The 18,699-nt window shown below is 47.3% G+C and overlaps 1 protein-coding gene across 2 annotated transcripts in view; it reads left to right on the top strand.

Moving 5' to 3' along the window:
• Positions 1–18,699, top strand: part of KCNMB2 (potassium calcium-activated channel subfamily M regulatory beta subunit 2) — a 103,342-nt gene that overhangs the window by 37,253 nt on the left and 47,390 nt on the right. Inside the window, exon 1 of one of the 2 annotated variants that reach the window (XM_037407499.1) lies at positions 15,082–15,529. The exons of the other annotated variant lie outside the window; for it this stretch is intronic. Coding sequence (XP_037263396.1) covers positions 15,480–15,529 — 50 coding nt within the window. The 5' untranslated portion in view covers positions 15,082–15,479. Of the gene's footprint in view, positions 1–15,081; positions 15,530–18,699 lie in introns of those variants that run through there. 2 annotated transcript variants of the gene reach the window in all.

Here is an 18,699-nt window from a genome sequence, read left to right as displayed (position 1 = left end):
AAACAGTTTCCTAAGAAACTGCTGAACAGATACATAGTGTTACTACTACAAGCTGAGAGGGAAAAAAATACCAACACAGTTTTCCATCCATCACTGAAGCACTCCAACCTTTACCAAATTCATCCTTTCTCATCATCATACGCGAGAACAAAGCAGACACTCAAAAACAAGACTTTGGCAAGCAAACCACAAAATTCACCCAGTTCTGCTTTGCAGTCTGAAAGCTGTTTTCTCTTGATGATCAGGCACACTGTTCTCCCAGAGCAAACCCAGTGCCACTCCAGCGAAGCCCAGGGAGCAAGCCCAGGCTTGGCCCAAGACAGCCAGAGACAAGCTGGCTCCTGGCCTCTGTAGCTTTCTGCCTTGGCATTTGAAACCCTTCTCATTAATTGCTTTTAATAAGACATCTATTTATACACAGAGAACCTAGAAACAGGGGCTGGGACATATGCTGGTTTGGAAGCTCAAAGCCTGCAGCCAGGCATCCTAGCAGTTCAACTGCTGTTTTTATTTGTGTAGTTGTGTTTCACACCCTCCTCTACAGAGGCAGTGTAATTAAAACCACCTGGAAACTCGAAGTGCCTCTCGCCACACAGCCAGCTGACACTGAAAGCACAACCCCGGTCTTGGAGGACAGTATATTCCTCCAACTTAGTTTTACTCTCTCAAAGCCCATCTGGCTCCATCTCTGCTCCCCCAGGACAGGCAGTTTGGTAAATATGTGGTACCCCCTCCCCTGGGAACACCAGGTGCTGGGTGCAGCACCCGCAGCACTGCACACTCAGACGCCCGAGGCACCACGTGCTCACACCTGAGAGCCCAGAAGGGGCACGGTGAAGGAGGGGAGACCCCCATAATGCTGCCTGGGCAGTACTTTTCTCTTTGAACTGAAAGATTTTGTAAACAGGGTTTAGCAAACTGTAGGTAAAATTTGAGCTTTCTCTAACCTTAGTCTTGGAGATTACTAGCGAGGCTCATATTGCTGAGGGATCAAAGATGAATAGCCATTTTAGCCTGTGCCTCCACAGCAGCTTTTACAGCGTTAGATACAATGACCAGGTGCACAGCTGGTATAAACTGCTTCAACTTTATTATCTCTGCTAGCAATAAGAGCAAGTTCACTTCATCCAAGGACTTCTCGCAAGGTTGGTATTAGATAAAGCTGATACACAGGTCTCCCTAAACTGCACAACATTTACTCTTTTTTGTTTGTTTCTGTTGAGATCTCCACAGATGCTAAACAACTCATTAAGATATTGTGTCCTGCAGACACCAGAGTGTGTTGACATATAAGATCAGCAACAGATACTTTAACAGAAGAAATAAAGAAAGAACCTCCCACCACTTGCTACTGTGCAGCAAGGAAGGAGCGTGAGCATGAGTCCCAGAGACCAGGCACAGGCTGGCTGCGTCCAGATTCCCAGTTGTCCCCATTTGCAGGGTACACTCCCTGTATAACAGTGGTGACTTCAAGCCCAGGCAGGGAAACAAGGTCATTGTCATCATGATAGTAAGCAAACATCTGATAGCAAGCGAACAGCGCAGCTGTGGACTCACAGCCTGGGGCTGTGGGTCCTCAACGAGACAGACTGTGATGCCTAAGGGATACGCATCTAGCTGGCACTGGCTCAGCAAGCAGCAGCAGCCCCCGTAATGAACGAACTTGCCATAGTTTGTGCAAAAAATACAGAGCATGGATTATCTCTAAGGCTTCTGTTTGGTCCAGAGCAACAACTGGCTGCAAAAACCAGAGAGGAAGTGTGATCCAAAAGCTTTTGAAAGGGAAAGATACAAAACAAGCCTTAGAGATGCTCTAAAAATGAAGTGTTAACTCCATCCATGCTTCTTTGATAACACAGCCAGGTAAACTGCAGCAGTGATCACATCCTGCACTGAAAGTAGGCCGCATCCATTGTAAGAGTCTGAGCAGCACAGGTTAAGAGAGACATAGCAGGAGCCTCTCTTGCATTATAAAAAAAGTTAGTGAATTAGAGAGATTGGCAAAAGACAGGAAAGGCTGGAGAACACTTGAGCATGATGCCAAAACCCACAAGCCACTAAATGGCTCTGTTTTGCAAGCTAAATGGCTATTCATGCCATTAAGACCAAGAGTGACAGTACTAACAATTTATCACAGAACATCTACTCTAGACTCAATGAAAAATCGCCCCAGTAAGAAATACATCAGTAGAGCTGGCAGATATTATCTTTATTAGAAAGGCCTCTCTGATAACCAAATTCATTGGGAATTTTAGCAATTTCTTTGTATAAACTTCTGCATACAAAACTCAACATAGACAAATGTAAATGGGAGCTTTGGAAATACAGCATTTTATTAAATCAGGGCTACATTTCTCAGTGGAGCTTTAAAGCAGGGTTTTTTTCTGCAAAGCACATTTAGAAACAAGATGATATAACTACTGAAGAGCCTGTACCACTGCTGGAGTTTGCATTTAGCCCCTCCCCAGCCCCAATAAAAGTTAGATGCAGTATGGGGAAGCTGATGCCATTGTCCTTGGGGTGCAGTAATTGGGGTTCTTCATTGTTAATGTTTTTTAACCAAAATCTACACATGTTCCAAATTAGACACAAAAACAAAAAGGAAGAAACTTTACTAATGGAAAGTTTGCAAAGCAGGATCCAGCATCCCACCCTCTGAATTTTCCCACCGAGGCTGCTGGGTCAGGAGATGGCAGGCTTGGCTGTAACAGCGAGCACCAAGCCCTGGTGAGCTAGGATGGGAAACTGCAGTAGCTGTCACTTCCAATTTCCTTTCTGACGTGACAGTGCAAAGATATGAAAGGAGCAGTTTGCCCTGGCTGCTCTCCTGGGGCCCAGCAGCCAGACGTGGTGCCTCTTGGGCATCCTCAGTGCAGGAGAGCTCCGAGTGCCTCTGCATTCCCAGCCCACAGCTTCCCCAAAACTTGGCTTTGCAATTGCTGCTTTGCACAAGTACTGGGCAAACTCCAACCTGGAGCAAAGCAGGGCTGGAAAGCTGAAAAGCAAAGAGAGAACTCTTCCTAGGGCGAGGGACTCCCAACAGCTGCATCTGTCCCAGCCAGCAAAGCCACTGCTCAAGTTCAGATATACACAATGCACACAGCAAGGCATCAGAGATGGCCATGGGGACACTGTGAGGAGCAAGGTTCCTCTAGCACCCTGCACACCATGAAGCTGTCTCATGCCCAAGCTGCCCTTGGACACAGGGTGTGTCTGACCTTGGCCATGGCAAGAGCTTTTGGGAATGCCATCCTAAGCATGCAGAGCATAAGCCTTGACAGGGAAAACTGTAGCAAATGAGCAGCCCACCCTGCCCTCACACAGGCTGGTACACGGCTGGTTCTCTCCATTGCCTGATCCAGGGAGGTCCAAGAGAGCTCCCTTCGTGGCATGCAGAGTTCTGAGATGGTGGCTTCAGGCAGGAGCAGACAGCCAGGTCCAGCTTTGAACCCTCCCCCAGATCCCCCACCTCCTGCAATCTGCCCTAATGCTGGCATCATTCCTAGTCTAGCACGGCGAGGCAGCGCTCTCTCATTCTAGCTTGGGTCCGGGGAGCCAGAGGGCTGTCCAGGGAGGACCGCGTGGTGCCAGCGGCAGAGGAAGCTGGTAAAGCCCATAAGCTCCCTCAGTGCTCTCCTGCTACATCATATACCCTTTTTTGCAGCCATGGAAAACAGTTTAGCTGGGGGGTGGTGGTGTGTGTAGTTAGGGCAGAAGGGGCTTATTACATGAAACCAGTCCAACCCCCTGCAATACATGCCAGCACATTCCAGCTGGCAGTGATATTTTGGCTGTCCCCCTTGGAGAGGGGTCAGAGCCACCCTGGCAATTCATGCTGCCCTAGGAGGCATGTCACACACAGGGCACTGCCTGCTGTGCACAACAGGGTGCTCAGAGCCCCAGCAGCCCATCCAGGCATGGAAGGGACAGACAGGCAACATGCAGACCCCAGAGAACACAAGCTTCCAACTCCCACATGGCCCCGGGGAGGAGGATCTGCCCTGCATAGATCACCAGATTTCCTGCTTTTAAAAATAAGAACCAACCAGTGGAAAATTGCACCTAGGAGTGAAATTGTGCTCAAACCCATTGTTTTCCACAGCTACTCATCCAGCAGCCTAGGAACAGCAAAAATTAAGAGTTCATGCACAAGTTCAGTGGTATTCCCTGGTGCAGCAAGATGAAGCTTTTAGTAACAAGGTCACCCAGAAATTCTCAAGTTTGCCATGCAACATCCCCCCACTCCCACACAGCCTTACAGGGTGCTCAGAAAAGGAAAAGCCATTTCTCTTTTAAATCCACATAATTTCAGTGCATTAATGAAGTTCTCTGCTCTGTCCACACTGAAAAAGGACACACTAGACCATGCTTTAAAGGGTCAGGAAGGGAGAGTGCAACAGCCTTTGACCTCTGACAGCAAATTACTCCTTTAATCCTCACAACAGAGACATTTAGCGTGGTGCTGAAGGCCTGAAGTCTACCTAATCCTGCTGCTGACCTGGAGAGATCATTAAGTGCAGAGGGCTGCACAATGCTTATAAGCCACAACCCATCAGCCTGGCTATTCCCCAGGCTCTACTGAGATCCCCAGGTCAGGATTTCCCCAGCCCCAGCCCTCCTTTCCCCCAGGCAGGGCTGAGGAGCTGTGCACACTCTGTGCACACCCAGAGCAGCACCAAGGTGTGCTGAAAAAAAATCGGTGTTTCAGACCACTAAATCCATCCCCCTTGACCTGTGAAGAAACAGGTTTAACCTGGAGATGGTATTATAAGGCAAGTCTCACAGTATAGAGAAATTGCAACTTGATTTTAGTGTCATTTCTACCACTGCATGGCCAGTTTTACTCCATTTCATGTCTAACCCTCCAGAGAGCCAGAGACCAACATCACTTGCAGCACACTTATTGCAACAGACAGGTGAGAAAAAGCACCTCACAGACCTGGGAGTCCATCCCACCCCAGCAGTGGCAAAGAGCCTCAGTGACAGTGGGTGACACAGTGTATTTAACTAAAACTCTGCTGGAAAAAGAAAGGAATAAAGGCTGACAGAGCTGCTGTTCTAATAAGAAGTTTATCATGGCCTCTGTGGAAATGAAGTGTCTCTTCATGTTTGCCAGTCGGTGCAGGGAAGGACAAGGCGAGCAGATCGACTGGAATCCCAATTACATGGTGCAGGGTCAGTCAACGAGGATGTTACATTCAACTCTCCTACAACACACAACACTTCAAAGCCTTTAAGAAGCTGTTTTAAACAAGAGGCTAAAATGCAAATCTCACTTCTTGCCGACTAGAAAAGAACAAAGAATTTCTCACAAAGGCCTCTGAAAGATTAGGCATGTTATTGTTAACGCTGTGTAAGAAGTGGACATTAATTAATGCTGAACTGCAAAGAAATTCCAGTAGTCTCACATATTTCATTCCTGCCACTGCAGCAATGAACTCATTATGAATAAAGAAATTAAAAACATATATCAGAAGGCAAAGTTAATGATCTTTTTCCTATTATTGTGAGCAACATACACCACTGGACTAGAATGAAAGGAGGAACATAGCTTTTGTTATAGGATAAGATCACAGCCCAAAGCACATCCTTTGCTGAGAATGAAGTGTTTATCAAGTGATTTCCAAGATACACACTGTGACCTTGAGCCGTACACTTAATATCTGACACCCAGTAGGTTTTCTAGCCACAAAATGGTAACAGCAGCACTTACCTCCTGCGAACTGAGAGTCAAACTTAGGGTGGGGGGACCACTTTGCTCATCTGTCCTTGTGTGGTGCATGCTACGAGAGCTGGGGACATCCTGGAGAGTCCTCCAGTCACAGCGAGAAGACAGTGAAGTCACATCTCAGGGTAACATGGGTGGGTATTTAGGAGCAGGCTTGGTGGAACCAGAGACACCTGGGCAAGGTGGCTGGCAGGAACACTTAGAAGCCCAGCAAGAGAATGTTACAACCAACTGAGGGAAAATTGGGCTCAAAGGAAGAGCTGGGGGTTGAGGCAAGAGCAGCTGAAGTGGATGAAAAAGATCCAGCAGTGTAGAGTCGGTCAGTCAGTTAAAATTGTATTTGTGCTGCCAGGAGCAGGTTGAGGATTTTTGCATTCTTGGTAAATTAAAAAAACTTCAGGTGTAGGATTGCATAATCATGCACAAAAACAAGCAAAGCCACAACTGCAGTGAATCAGTGATGCTCCAAGGACACCTGAAAGCAGCTCAGCTCCATGCACAGACATGGCCAAGGGACACCATCTCTTTTCTTCAGCATTTGCCCATTCCCAAGACATCTGTCACCTTGCAAATTAACCCAGGCTGACACTCAGCAAGGCACGTCTGCAGCTGCAGTGAACCTTTCCTGCAAGTTCCCATCTCAGATATTTCAGTAGTCCTTGCTTTCATATCTCTACTATTTTTACTGCTTCCATTAGTCTTTTCAGCTTGAACTGAACAGTCTGCCTTCACATTATTTCCATCATTGCTCTGCCCCTATCTGATACACGTGTCAGTGACTGAAAAATTCCATGAAGCTTGGATAAATCCATGTTGTCTGGTAAATAATAGCAGTGTGTGTCCCCGTTCAAAGAAAGTGATGAGAGGTTTATTAATGTAGCATCAGATGAATTTGTTTTGTATAATTACGCATAGAATTTAAAAAGAGATGTCATGCAGGCAATCTTTAGAGTCATAATAGACAATCTGTAAGAAAGAACAAAGGAAAATAATTTTAATAAAACATCATGCCCTAAGCAAGAAATATGCTTCATGTATCATACATGAGAAAAGATAGTTATTTGATGTAAAACGGAATTGTGACCTTGCTGCAGAGCGTTCATTACCTAACACCGCGACAAGCAAATGAATGGATTTTGGAATAGTGCAAATAATAGTAATAATAATAATTTTTGGTTCCTGGCATTTGCTCGCTGACAGCCAGATTTAGCAGCAAGTGTTTTGTATTATTATTTATAAAAGGGATTGCAAATAGAATTCCACATAACCTTAAGACATTACGGAAGCATATGTCTAGCGCAAGGGTATTACACACAAGTAATCAAGGTTTTGTGAGTGCTTATAAGGCAAGCAGTGGAAGACCAGAAACAAAATGCTGGCTGCCAGAAGAATGCATGCTTTATGCAAGGACACATATGTACATGCAACTATCAATTATGCATCATTCTTAGGCAATTGAATCCCTACATAGGAAGGTTATGATTATGGTTACTATGGAAATTACTCATGCAGTTTCTTACGCATTTTGCACACGATAAACAGTTGTGTGATAGTCTGTTGATACTGTTTAAGGGAACTGTAGCACTCCCAGGAGGTGCTGAATCATCAAGTTTGGACACCACCCTCTGCAGAAAGCCTTTCCCTTGCTAAACATGAAGGGGTGCCTGAATCATCTCCTCCAGTAGGTCCCAGTTCAGTTCTTCTGGGCTGGACTCCAGAGCTGCCCAGAGCCTGCCCCAACGCCCTGCTCTCCAACAGGGCACCACCTCAAAATACCAGCAAACTTCCTCTTCAACAGCTGATGGAAAAAATTTCCCCTTCCCACAGCCTATACCAGCCTGTCTGCAGAGCATCAGGAACGGGCTGTGAGAATGATGTGTATTTGGGGTGAAAATTTACTGCAAGAGAGACCGACTGCTGCTCCTGGGAGGGTGGACAGATTGAGAAAAGCTGGTGCTTTCACAGTGATGGAGAGAACACCAAAGCGCTCTGCCCCAGCTGAAGGATGTGCTGCCAAAAATTAAGGCAGGGGGCAGGAAACACTGTATAGGGGTTTTACCTCATTAAACCTGCACAAAACCTAAATCAGGCCTTAGGAGTAGCTTGCAACAGAGCACGTATTCTGTGTGGAGCTGGCAGGATTGCCTTTGTTTTTCAACAAAGATCACAAATAGGTTTCTAAACCACCTCAATGTGTTTAAAATGGTGAAGTTATTAGGCAAGGAGGTACAATAAAAGAAACATCTCTGCAAATGGAAAACCCCTAGGCATATACGCCTTCAAAATGCTATTGGAATTTTAAGCCCTGATAATTGCTTTGTAATGTAAGCAATTGCATTATGAGCATGAACACCGCAGCCGATGCATCACCGCAGCCGTACCTTCCGCCCTGCCTGCGGTCTTTTCCCCTCGGCAAAGTACCCTCTGATTGCGGTGGGCTTAAATGGAACTCATGGCACAACTGATTGCATGTGCTAAAGGGAGTCGGTTTAATGGACAAACCTAGCTGCTGTGTAGCCGTCTGTGCAAGACCATAGCAAAAGGGAGAAAGCCCCACGGAGCAGCACCGGGCACTGCCCCCGGCACCGCCAGCCAGGAGCATATCCCGGCATGCGAGGGGACCTTCGTCAGCTCTCCTCGAAAGGGAGGGCACCAAATGACTTTTGCTCTCTGAAGCCATAATTTATTAGAAAACCGCTAGAACGAGGCAATTTTTCTAATGGAGAAAGTTTCCCTCCTCTAAGAGCAACAAATTAAAATTGGAGAGGGCTGAACACAAACCCAACTGCACCCTTGGCAGGCTGTCATTTCTTTCAGGCTTGTTCTGAATTCAGTGGCTTCAGAGGCTGCATCTAAAATATATTCAATCTCCCCTAGGTCCCAGATATTTCTTCTCACCCATCACCACCAGGCTGAGGCCCAGCAGCTCAAACAGAAGCCCACCCGCCCCACACTCAACCCTGTTGCCCCGGGGGCAGTGGCCACAGCAGAATCGCCTTCCTCCCTGCCAGCTCTGCTGCAGACTAATGCACACAGTAAATCACCAGCAAACAAATAAAAAAACACCCCACTGTATCGCAGAGGGACTAAAATTAGCAGTGAAGTTGCCTGGAGGTACAGGAGCAGTCGAATTTGGTACGTGGCAACCCGCAGCCTCCCAGAGCCAGAGCGGGAGCTGCGTGGGACAGGGCTCATGTGAGCAGTGGCCAAAGTTCTATAGGTGACCCCACCTATAGCTGGCAGGCCCTCCGATGAGTTTGCTGCTTACGCTTTCCATAGAATTTGGGCTGAAAATATTCATGGTGGGCGCCTGCTGCAGACTATTTTGGCAGGGGTGGGGTGGGGGGGAAGCTTCACAGAACAGCTTCACAGTTTCCGAGCAGTGGGCTGGAGACAAAATGCCACGTTTTGTCCGTGTTAAAGGCTCTGAAGCATTTAATTGAAAAGCTTTAGCAACCCTGTACTTAGGAGGAGGGTTTTGGTGTCAGAAGTGTCCCTTTTGCTATTTTGGGGGGAAAAAAAAGCTGCAAAACTGGTCAAATTGTGAACCTATCAAGGTTTGCAAACACTCAGTAAAGACCTACTCAAACAAACGTAGCTGCTAAATTCCACAGCCAGGCTTGCTTCTGGATGCCCTGCTTCCCACCAGACCCCAGAGGGGACACTGTCCCTCCTGCGACCTCTGCTTTCAGGGGAGAAGGCAGCAGCTCCTCCTCCCTGTGCCCTCACAACAGAGCCATCCTGGGGTGGGCACATCCCACCAGCACCCAGGAGGGTCCAGCCCCTGGAGCCAGGGCTGCGCTGGAGCTGCCTGGGGCCTTCCCATGGAGTGTGACAGGACATGGGATCACCCACACTTGGGATCAGAGTCTGCTTTTACCCACACCTGTACCCACCCCCCCAACCATTCAGCAGCACTATAGTTGTAATCATTATCACCCCTGAAAATGTTGCAGTTTTCTGTATTTTCAGTTCCTCAATTACATTCATTATCACATTAAACATTCCTGATGCTACAGGAACAGACTAAAAACAGTAAGCCTGTATCTTCTTAACACAAACGTAACCCTTTTGTACTACTGAGAGTGTAGCAGGCTCATTGTTTTACAGCAACAAAGCTTTTGTTTCCAGAAATCCAATTCATAAAGAATACTTGCCAAGGCTGTACACATTTCGTTCAGGGTTTTTGTTGTCAGTTTTGTTTGGTTGGTTGGTTTTTTTTCTTACTGCCACTGACATTTCTTCAAGTTCAAATCTGATTTAGGATTAGACCAGCAATTGAAATAAAATGGAAGAGTCATAGAAAAGCAAAAAAAAAAAAATTTCCCTCCAACTGCAGGGCACAACCGCACCACCTTCAGGCAGGCAGCCCTGTGCCCACCCCAGGCTGTGGGATCCACACACCTTCCGCTGCTATAAATAGGCACAGCCACTTTGCTCTGTCTCCAAAAATAGAAGCACATTGCAAAGGAGATAGAAACAGTAAAACACTGTACATAAGGTTTGGTGTCTTTTTTTAAATAAACATGAATTTGTAACCAAAGCTGCCCAAGGCAGGCAGTGATGCAGCCGGGGAGATGTTGTCTGCAGGAGCATGCAGGGGAACCAGCTGATGGCTGCAGGAACCAGGTCAGGGGTGAGGAACAAGCAGGTTTTGATGCTATCCCACTTCTCCCCATGCCAAGCTCCAAGTCACAACAGCATGATTAAAACATATAACAAAAATTGATATCTGCCTGTCTGGCTACTCCAGAGCTCCAGCGAGGGTAAACAGACAACCCTCAGGTTTGCTCGCTGCCTCCACAGTGCAGGTTCCTAGGGAGCATCCCCTGCTCCAGGAGAGTCATGCAGTAGGACATGGCACCCAGGCTCTGCCCTGGCACTCACCTGGGGCAGATGCAGCTCCTGCTACCCCTGGGCAAACAAAACCAAGCCTGCTTTTCCCAGCCTGGTGGCTTCAGCCACGCCATGGTCACAGAATGGCACCAGATACTAGACACCCCAACACCAGGCACCAGTGCTGTTGGACCTGACCTCCCTCCATGGGCTGGATCCCAAGCAGGGAGCACAATCCTGGGTCTATCCTGCCCGGACATCAGAGATGCCATAACACTTTATAGGAACAAAGATTTTGTCCCAAATTGCCAACACCCACAGCATGCGATAGCCCTGCTGCTGCTGGGTGAGCTTTGACAGCAAGCTCAAAGCCAGAGGCAGGGAAAACAGACACATCATGGATCTGGCATTTTGTTGCTGTTTGTTGTATTAATTCAGAGGAATTAGTGTCACAGGACAGGAGGCATATAAGGCCACTGAGGAAATACAGCGAGGAAGGTACCTTGCCCAGCATCCTGGCTGTGGACTTGCCCTACTCCAGCCTCAAAGGGATCCTTCAGCTAACAGGGACAGACCTCTGTTGGCTGCTACCAAGAGTCACCTGAAGGCTGCTGGAAGGGTTTTGCAAGAGAAATCTAGGAATGATTCTCAATTCCTACTTTATCTAGTAAAAAGAATTGAAAGCAGCTCAGCTGCACTCATTTACAGTTGCCTGTCCTCTGCTCCACCCTGGTGGGCTCAGCAGCACAGAGGCCCCCACACAGCAGCACTTGTACAGAAAGTCAGAGCTCTCTGGCTGGGGGTACCCAGGACACATGCAACAAACAGATTTCTAGCCCCGTACCTTCGCCTTATCCCTCTAACTCCAGGCAGCTCTCACCACAGAGCTGCCCAGCCTTGGGCATTCACAGGTCAAATGCTTCACTTACACTGATTTTTGAATGCAATTACCAGCTATTTGAAACACAGAACATTCTTAGCCTCCCTTGGATCAACTTTTTCAGCAATGCTTGTTCCAGGGAAAAAAACCAACCACTAAAACAAACAAACAGATCTTCAGCAACTCAAGCAGCCACCAGAGCACAGGCAGTGCTTTGCCACAGGGTGAAGAGAGGTCACGCAGTGGGGGCTCATTACCAGAGCAGGAGGGTTGCGAAGCGACATCAAGCAGACCAGGCACATCTCCTGCAGAAAGTCACCCTCTCTCTGAATCTTTGTAATTGGTGATCAGTCCCATACAAGGCCAGAAATCAGGCTTATTAAAGCATGAACTGCTGAACCCCTTGTTAGATGCCAACAACATCTTCACCTGTGGGATTATTTACCCTGTAGGCAGGGTTACTGGCCCTGGAGAAAAAAAAAAAAATAAATAGATTTCTAGCAGAGATAGTGCAGCTGGGGCACATTTCCCATCCATGGGATGATACCATGCTGTCTCACAGAGAGAATGCTTCCCACACACACCAGAAAATAGCCAGTACAGCTGCATGCACACAAGGCATATGTTTCTGTATAAGGTACCTATATGGTACAGCTCCTCTTCTGCTTTCACTGTATTTTATCTTTAAATTGAGAGAGCTTTTTTGTAGCAAATCATCAGAGAGGAACAGCTAGTTACCAAGGAGATTCTCTGATGAATCAGACACTGACTGGTATAAGATCTAGACAGGCTGTAGCTTCTTAATTTGTGAGACCTTACATTTTAAACAGGGGGGAAAAGATCCTATCACAACCAGCCATGGACCACGCCAGCAAAAGCAGCTTTTATTTTTGCCATAGGAACAAATAGCAAGCACACAGTGTGGGAAATCAGTGAGCAGCCGGAGATGAATGGGAGCGTCTCTCCAGCATACTCTTGACTCAGAAAAGCAAATACCACCCAAGGACAAAGTGGTCCGATGGAGGTGACTGAGGGGAAGGCTGGGAAGCCCCTGATTTCACACCGGCACGTGCAAGGATACACAGGGAAGAGTAAGCACTGGAGAAAGAGCTGCATGCCTGCTTCTGCACAGCCCTGGCATTTTGGAAAGTAAAGGTTGCACAGCCTGGCGAGGTGCTGCCGATCCGTGTGCTGGCCACGGGCACAGCGCAATACTGGGACTGCCCCAACCCTGAGCCCGCTTTCCTGCCAGACTCCTGCAGTTTTCTTTTGAGGAGCGGGTGAGACAGATGAATTTCACCAGATGACAGCAAAGGCACTGACCCCGTGCCAAGCATCCTGCCCTCGTGGGGGTGGCCATCATGCCCCGGAGGAGCCCAGGCAGCCAGGGATACACAGACAGCAGATGAGAAGAAGAGATTTTATGAAGGTGGGAATAACAAGGAGCTGCATGAAACAAAGTTTGACAAGAAAAAGCTCCGCTTTTTTGGGCTGACTGGATTCAGATGGTCTTTGCACCCACTTCCTTCTGGCATCTTGTTTCTGAATAATTACTGAACCCTGGTGCTTCGCCTGCATTTAAAAACAAAGTAATTAAAACTGCCTGGGAACTGCAAGAGCAGCGAGAAATATTTGGAGACATCAAGAGACAAGATATATGGAAAACTCCTGCTTGTAGATAGGCTGTTTTCCCAAAGGTGGAAACTACAGAAGTATGTAGATGAGAGGGAAAATCTCCCTGTCAGATCCCATTGAAATCTCCGTTTTGGGCGCTGCTGCTCCGCTGCTACTAAGGTAAACCTGATCCTTACCGGGGGAAGCTGCAGGATGCGCTGAGGTGTTTGGGACAGTGCCGAGAGCTTAGATGGGCTGCTGTGAAGTATCAGGGAGTGAAGATTAAAACATGTATTAGAGCAAATTCAGGCTTTACCGCACCCTGGAAAAGGATTTTCCTAGAGCGATTGTGTCCGACAAGAGGCTGGCACAAGCCAGGCTTTAACCAAGGATTTGAGTGAAGGGCTTCTTATAAGCAAACAGTTTCAAGTGCTGTTTTGAGATATAAATTACACTTGCTCATCTCAGAAATTAATTAGCTGTCAGTAGCATTTGTGGGCTGAAGCTAGAGGCTTACAGTAACATTTTAGTGATGCATATTGTGATGTTATCATGGGAGGACCACTTATTAGCGGGCCTTATTTAGAAAGCAAAAATACTCCAGAATGCTGCAATAGAGACTGAAAACAGCATATGGGGTAGGGAAGGGGTGCAAGAAACACTTGCTGACAGCAAGCTGCTTTTGGCACTGCAAAAAAAATTGTCAGGAATTTCCAAGCCATGGCTCACAGCCAGTGGGTAACTCACTGTCCGTCCCCCTCCAGCTTCATACAGGGGCTCGTACAGCATTCACTTGCTGCCCTTCCCAGCTGTGCCAGGCAAATTAAAGATGTAGTAGCAGCAAATTAAAACAGGCTGCCAGCATTCATGCACTTAATGGGCTATTTGGTCTTGTTTGACTTCATATTTATGATCTTTATTCACTTTAGGGTTAAGTTGAAGTCGTTTATATGTTTGCATTTAAAACAGGGAAGGGCTGAGAAAGCTGTAACTGCACACAAACTTCCCACAGGCAAAGCACAAACTTCCACGGACTCCTCAGCTTACAAACCACACTATGCCACAAGAGTGCTGTTATTCCAGCCTTGGGCTGATTTGGGATATCCATACTCCCCAGGAAGCATTCAGAGTTTGTTTTTCCAAATGTGTGCAAGCAGCAGTTGCTAGAACATGAAGCGGATCTTACAGAGTGCTTTTAATCCAAGAACAGCAAACAGGCAGGTTAGGGATTTACCAGTGGAGAAACTGAGGCAGTGAGCATTTAAATAATTTGGATAAAAAACTGCAGCCGAACAGAAAAAGTGTCCAGATAGGAACTTAAGTCCTCAGTTCCGCCGCTTTGCAGTAACTATTGGTCTGGAAAGCCTTGAAAATGCACCGCTCACGTGACTTTGGCTATGCAGCAAAGCTGGCCTCGACACGGGGACTAAGGGCGGCACAGCCCCTGTACAGTGTGGTCCCTGGGCTGGACAACACCTGCATTCTCTCTTTGCTTGTGAACACTGACAGCAGCAAATAAATAAGAGGTTGACAGTGGTCTAAACACTGGCTTTTGAGTTTAAGGTTTGTTGCCACAAGCATTTGCCTGTGTAATAAGGAGAATAAAGTCAAGGAAAGAGGTGGGGATTCAAGAGGAATATGAACTGCCAGGTAAAGGGTGGCCTCCACCAAGCCATATGCTTGGCAGCAAATCTGGTCCCTCAGTACTAAACTTGTGTTGAAACAGGGAGAGATTTTGATACAGATAAAGTTGAAATACAAAGAAACTGATGTAATTTGCTCCAGACCTCTGCATGCACATATTCTTATATGGTGTTTGAGAAATCAATTATTCTCGGCGCATATAGAGTCCGTTGCTGAGCTCAGAATCCAGGCACTGGGGAAACTTATGAAACAACCATACAGATTAGCTCTGTCATAATCCACTCAGTCCCAATTGAAGAAGTCCCCCAGGAGGGCTTTGTTGCCTTGCTAGAAATCCCCTTATTCACCAGCAGCCCCTCGGCAGGGCAGATGGGTTTTGCCTCACAGGGATGCTCTGCGCTAGCTCCAGCCATTGACTTCCCCCCCACCCAAAAAAGGGGCTTAGGCAGATCCCACAGGGTGTCTCCCTGTGTCCCCAGCATGATCCCCCTTACCTCAGCTGCTCGCTCCAGGGGACGCCCTGGGAGTCCCAAGGCTGCAGTGGGTTGAGCAAGCCAGCTTTGGGCGGAGGACTCAGGACCAGCCGGGCCCCTCACATGCCCTGGAAGGCAAAGCTCAGTGCCAGCACAGCGGGGAGGCACAGAATCCTTCCTGACAACCTTCTCTGAATGACCCAGATTGCATCAACAGGCTCTGGAGGGAGCCCACAGCCAGTGCTCTTCAGATGGGAGCATAGGATTTGCAACATGGGGCCCAAGAGGGACAAGGAACACAGCAATGGGAAAAGAAAGCAGAAGGCCTCAGCACCCTTCCCACCTTCAAAGCTGGTAAATGTCTCTTATTTCCCTTTCTACTCTTTCTTATAAAGAAGCCGGAAAAGTCCCCCCCTCCCTGTGCTACTTTGCATGCCAAGTGGCAGGGTACTGGGGAGACCCCGATGCCGAGTACTGAACCTTGCCTTCCAGGCTGCTGTTCAAAAGCCCAGAGGCAGCCCAGCAGGCTGGAGCATTGCATGTGTGTGTCCAGAATGACCCAACATTTCTCCCCTTGATATTTAAGGATTATTTGGTAGATAAGCTCATGAATAACCGGGTGCTGCATGTTGTGCCAGCAGACGGGCAGTGGCAGCAAAGGAGTCTCCTGGTTTTTGCATGCTTGTGCAGAGGCTACAAACACAGAAGTATTGATGCTTGTAATACCCCTCCAGGTGAAGGGCAGGCAGAGAGAACAGACCCTAATCAGTGAAGGGGTCTACATGAACACACACACCCCACCCCCCCCAGGCACAATGCACAGAGGGACATGCCAGAAGCCTCCACTCCCACGAGAGTCTCCCTTTGGGACACTGCAGCTCTGCAGTGCCTCTTGGGCTGAGCAATGCCTTTTGACTCATGTAATCTTGTTTAAATGCAACAAGCATCTTCTCCTATGCAGGTGCAAGCCACAAGCACCATTATTCTGGGCATACAAGCCACTAAAAGCAGCATTGCCTCTCTTAATGGAAGAGAAGTATCACAGCAGTAGCTACACTATGGACCATTAATTTACTGCCAGGTGGCTTAATCCTAGACTTGAACATGCATTTAACTAGAGGTCTAGAGCAAAAAATATTACAGTGCAACTGTAGAAATGCACTTTCACAGTAATAGTTTTAGTGCCAGTTGAACTCTGAGGCAGAACTCCCTCCAGCTCCCATGCAGGCAGGGGCTCACTTCTATGTGCCCACATGCAGGTAAACACTGTGGGGTGGGATATTTGGTCATTAACAAAAGTATGAGGCAATGCCATTTCAGTAAGTGTTACATTAGAAATGAACGTGGAAGTATGGAGTCAGGCAAAAAATTACTTCATTATCATTTAGGTAAATGATTCTCCAGTACAGAACTGAAAATCTGCACCCCTGATACAGCCCCACAGATGCTTGTTACCCCTGTGCTTCATGCACATGTCTATGCTCTTTGCTGGGCTGAGTTCAGATCAATTGGCTTCGCTCAGCACCACGCTCGCCCTCCAGCACAAGCACATGACCTGCCACTTAGTGCTCACAAGTGTCATTTCCCAGCTGCACTGCCAGGGGTGTGCAGGAGGGGTACCAGGACAAATTTCTATACAATATTTGCCAGTTTAACTCCCAATTTGCCCAGCACAGCCATGTCCACTTCTAAAACAGGTCAGCTGCACCCCTCAGTAAGCTGGTCTTTCTAACTGGTATGTGTCCAGCAGTAGTTTTACGCTCTTGCTAATATCAGTGGAGATTTTAAATTGCCTTTAATTAGAGCTTTGAAAGATCCCACTGTTTCTCAGCAATTAGCTTCTGTACTGGGTTTGAATTGAACAGCAGCCCTTCACACTAGAGAATGTGACAAGCTTGGAAAACTGTTCATTTTTTACTCTGTTTCCAAGTCTTAACTCTGCTGCTGATGCGTAAAGGCTGGTGAGGAGACAAAATAAGTCTCGTACAAGGGAGAAATGAATGAAAAGTCTCAGAAATAACTTAAGCCCATCTACATCCTACCCACATGCTCACAGCTGGGTTTGTTCTACTTAAAACCAAAGTCTGCCTCCACTAATTCACACTTAAGTAGGTCTGACTGAAGCTGCGTGGTTTTGAGAAGCACTGGCAGTTTGAGATGTGGGGCTGCGATAGGAAGAATCCCGCTGCTGCCAGCAGACCCGCTGGGTCTCAGCACTGTGGGCTGCCTCCCAGCAGTTAGCAGGTCAGCACTAGGATGCTAAGGCTGCTCTTGCATGGGATTTACTGTCAGCACAAGGTCTTTGTGTGAAAGGAAAAGACCTTTCCTTCCCCCTCAGCCCGTTCTCCAGCCCTCTCCCCTCCCCATCCTTCAATGTCCCCCAGCTCTGTCACCCTTATTAGACTTCTGACCCATTAGCCTGAGGACAGCTGGGGAGGTAGAATCTAAGATACTACACCTGATACTGTAAGCTGTCCTACCCCCACCCCCTTGCCCTCCATCTCCTGGCCTCCAGGGCCCCTGCCCCTCTGCATTGCCCTCACACCAGCTCCAGAGCTGCACTAACATGCTGGTCTGAGGGACGACGCGCTTTCAATGCCTCAGAACAAACCTCCAGCTAAGTTATTAAACCCATTTAATACCACTTCTGACTGGTACAGAAGTTACGCTAAAAATAATTGCATTTCTCACTAGTCACAGATAAAACAGACCCTTTTTAATCATTAAGATATGACCTGATGTGCATTACAAGATATTAACAGCCCCACAACTAAAATAACAGATACAAGACCAAAAGCTAAGTCATAAGCATTCTCAAATGCCTGCAGATTAATCATTTCATATCTCCATAGGAGCATCCACCAAAACCTTCCATCACTGTTCTTCTGTATCACTGTGGTCTTAAAGCCACAGCACAGCTCCGTTCCCAGCCACAGCTCTGCCTTGTCCACAGAAGGCAAAAGCAGGGAAGGAAGGTGTGTGTTTGCTCCCAAACACAAGTTGATGGAAAACAAGGAATCAAAATTTCCAGAATCTGTATTTCACTCTGTGAAAAAAAGAAGTCCCTTGTTGTGTCAATCCTTTACAGTAATTATAAAATTGATACTCTTTTCAAAATATTTTTTCTTCAGTGCTTTCTCCGAAGTGCACATCCACTCCTGATCTCACGGCTCAAACTGTACTCTTGGTATTTTTGGAATTGATTGCAGCCTCCTGATCCATAAAAATAAGCAACACCACCAGCAAAATAAGAGCACAGGTGCTGCTGAAATGGCAATCACTGCTCAGGATCCAAGCCTGCAGTTACACAGCCCGAGACAGAAACCCACTGCCTCCTCCACACAGCACAGGTGCCAATTTCTCCCCATTTGGGGATTAAATAGATGACCACACAGCAGTTAGCTGACCTGTCTGAATCCCTATCAAGGGCTCTAAGCGGTCCAGAAGCAGCACAGCTTCACTTTAATTGCATAAGCACACAGCTTGTTCAAACTCCACTCAGGCCCACACTCAAGGATTTAAAG

Source organism: Falco rusticolus, chromosome 13 (assembly GCF_015220075.1).
Source record: "Falco rusticolus isolate bFalRus1 chromosome 13, bFalRus1.pri, whole genome shotgun sequence".
Classification (NCBI taxonomy): Eukaryota; Metazoa; Chordata; class Aves; order Falconiformes; family Falconidae; genus Falco; species Falco rusticolus.
The sequence above is the reverse complement of the archived record's forward strand: the minus strand, read 5'-3'. Positions and strand labels throughout refer to the sequence as shown.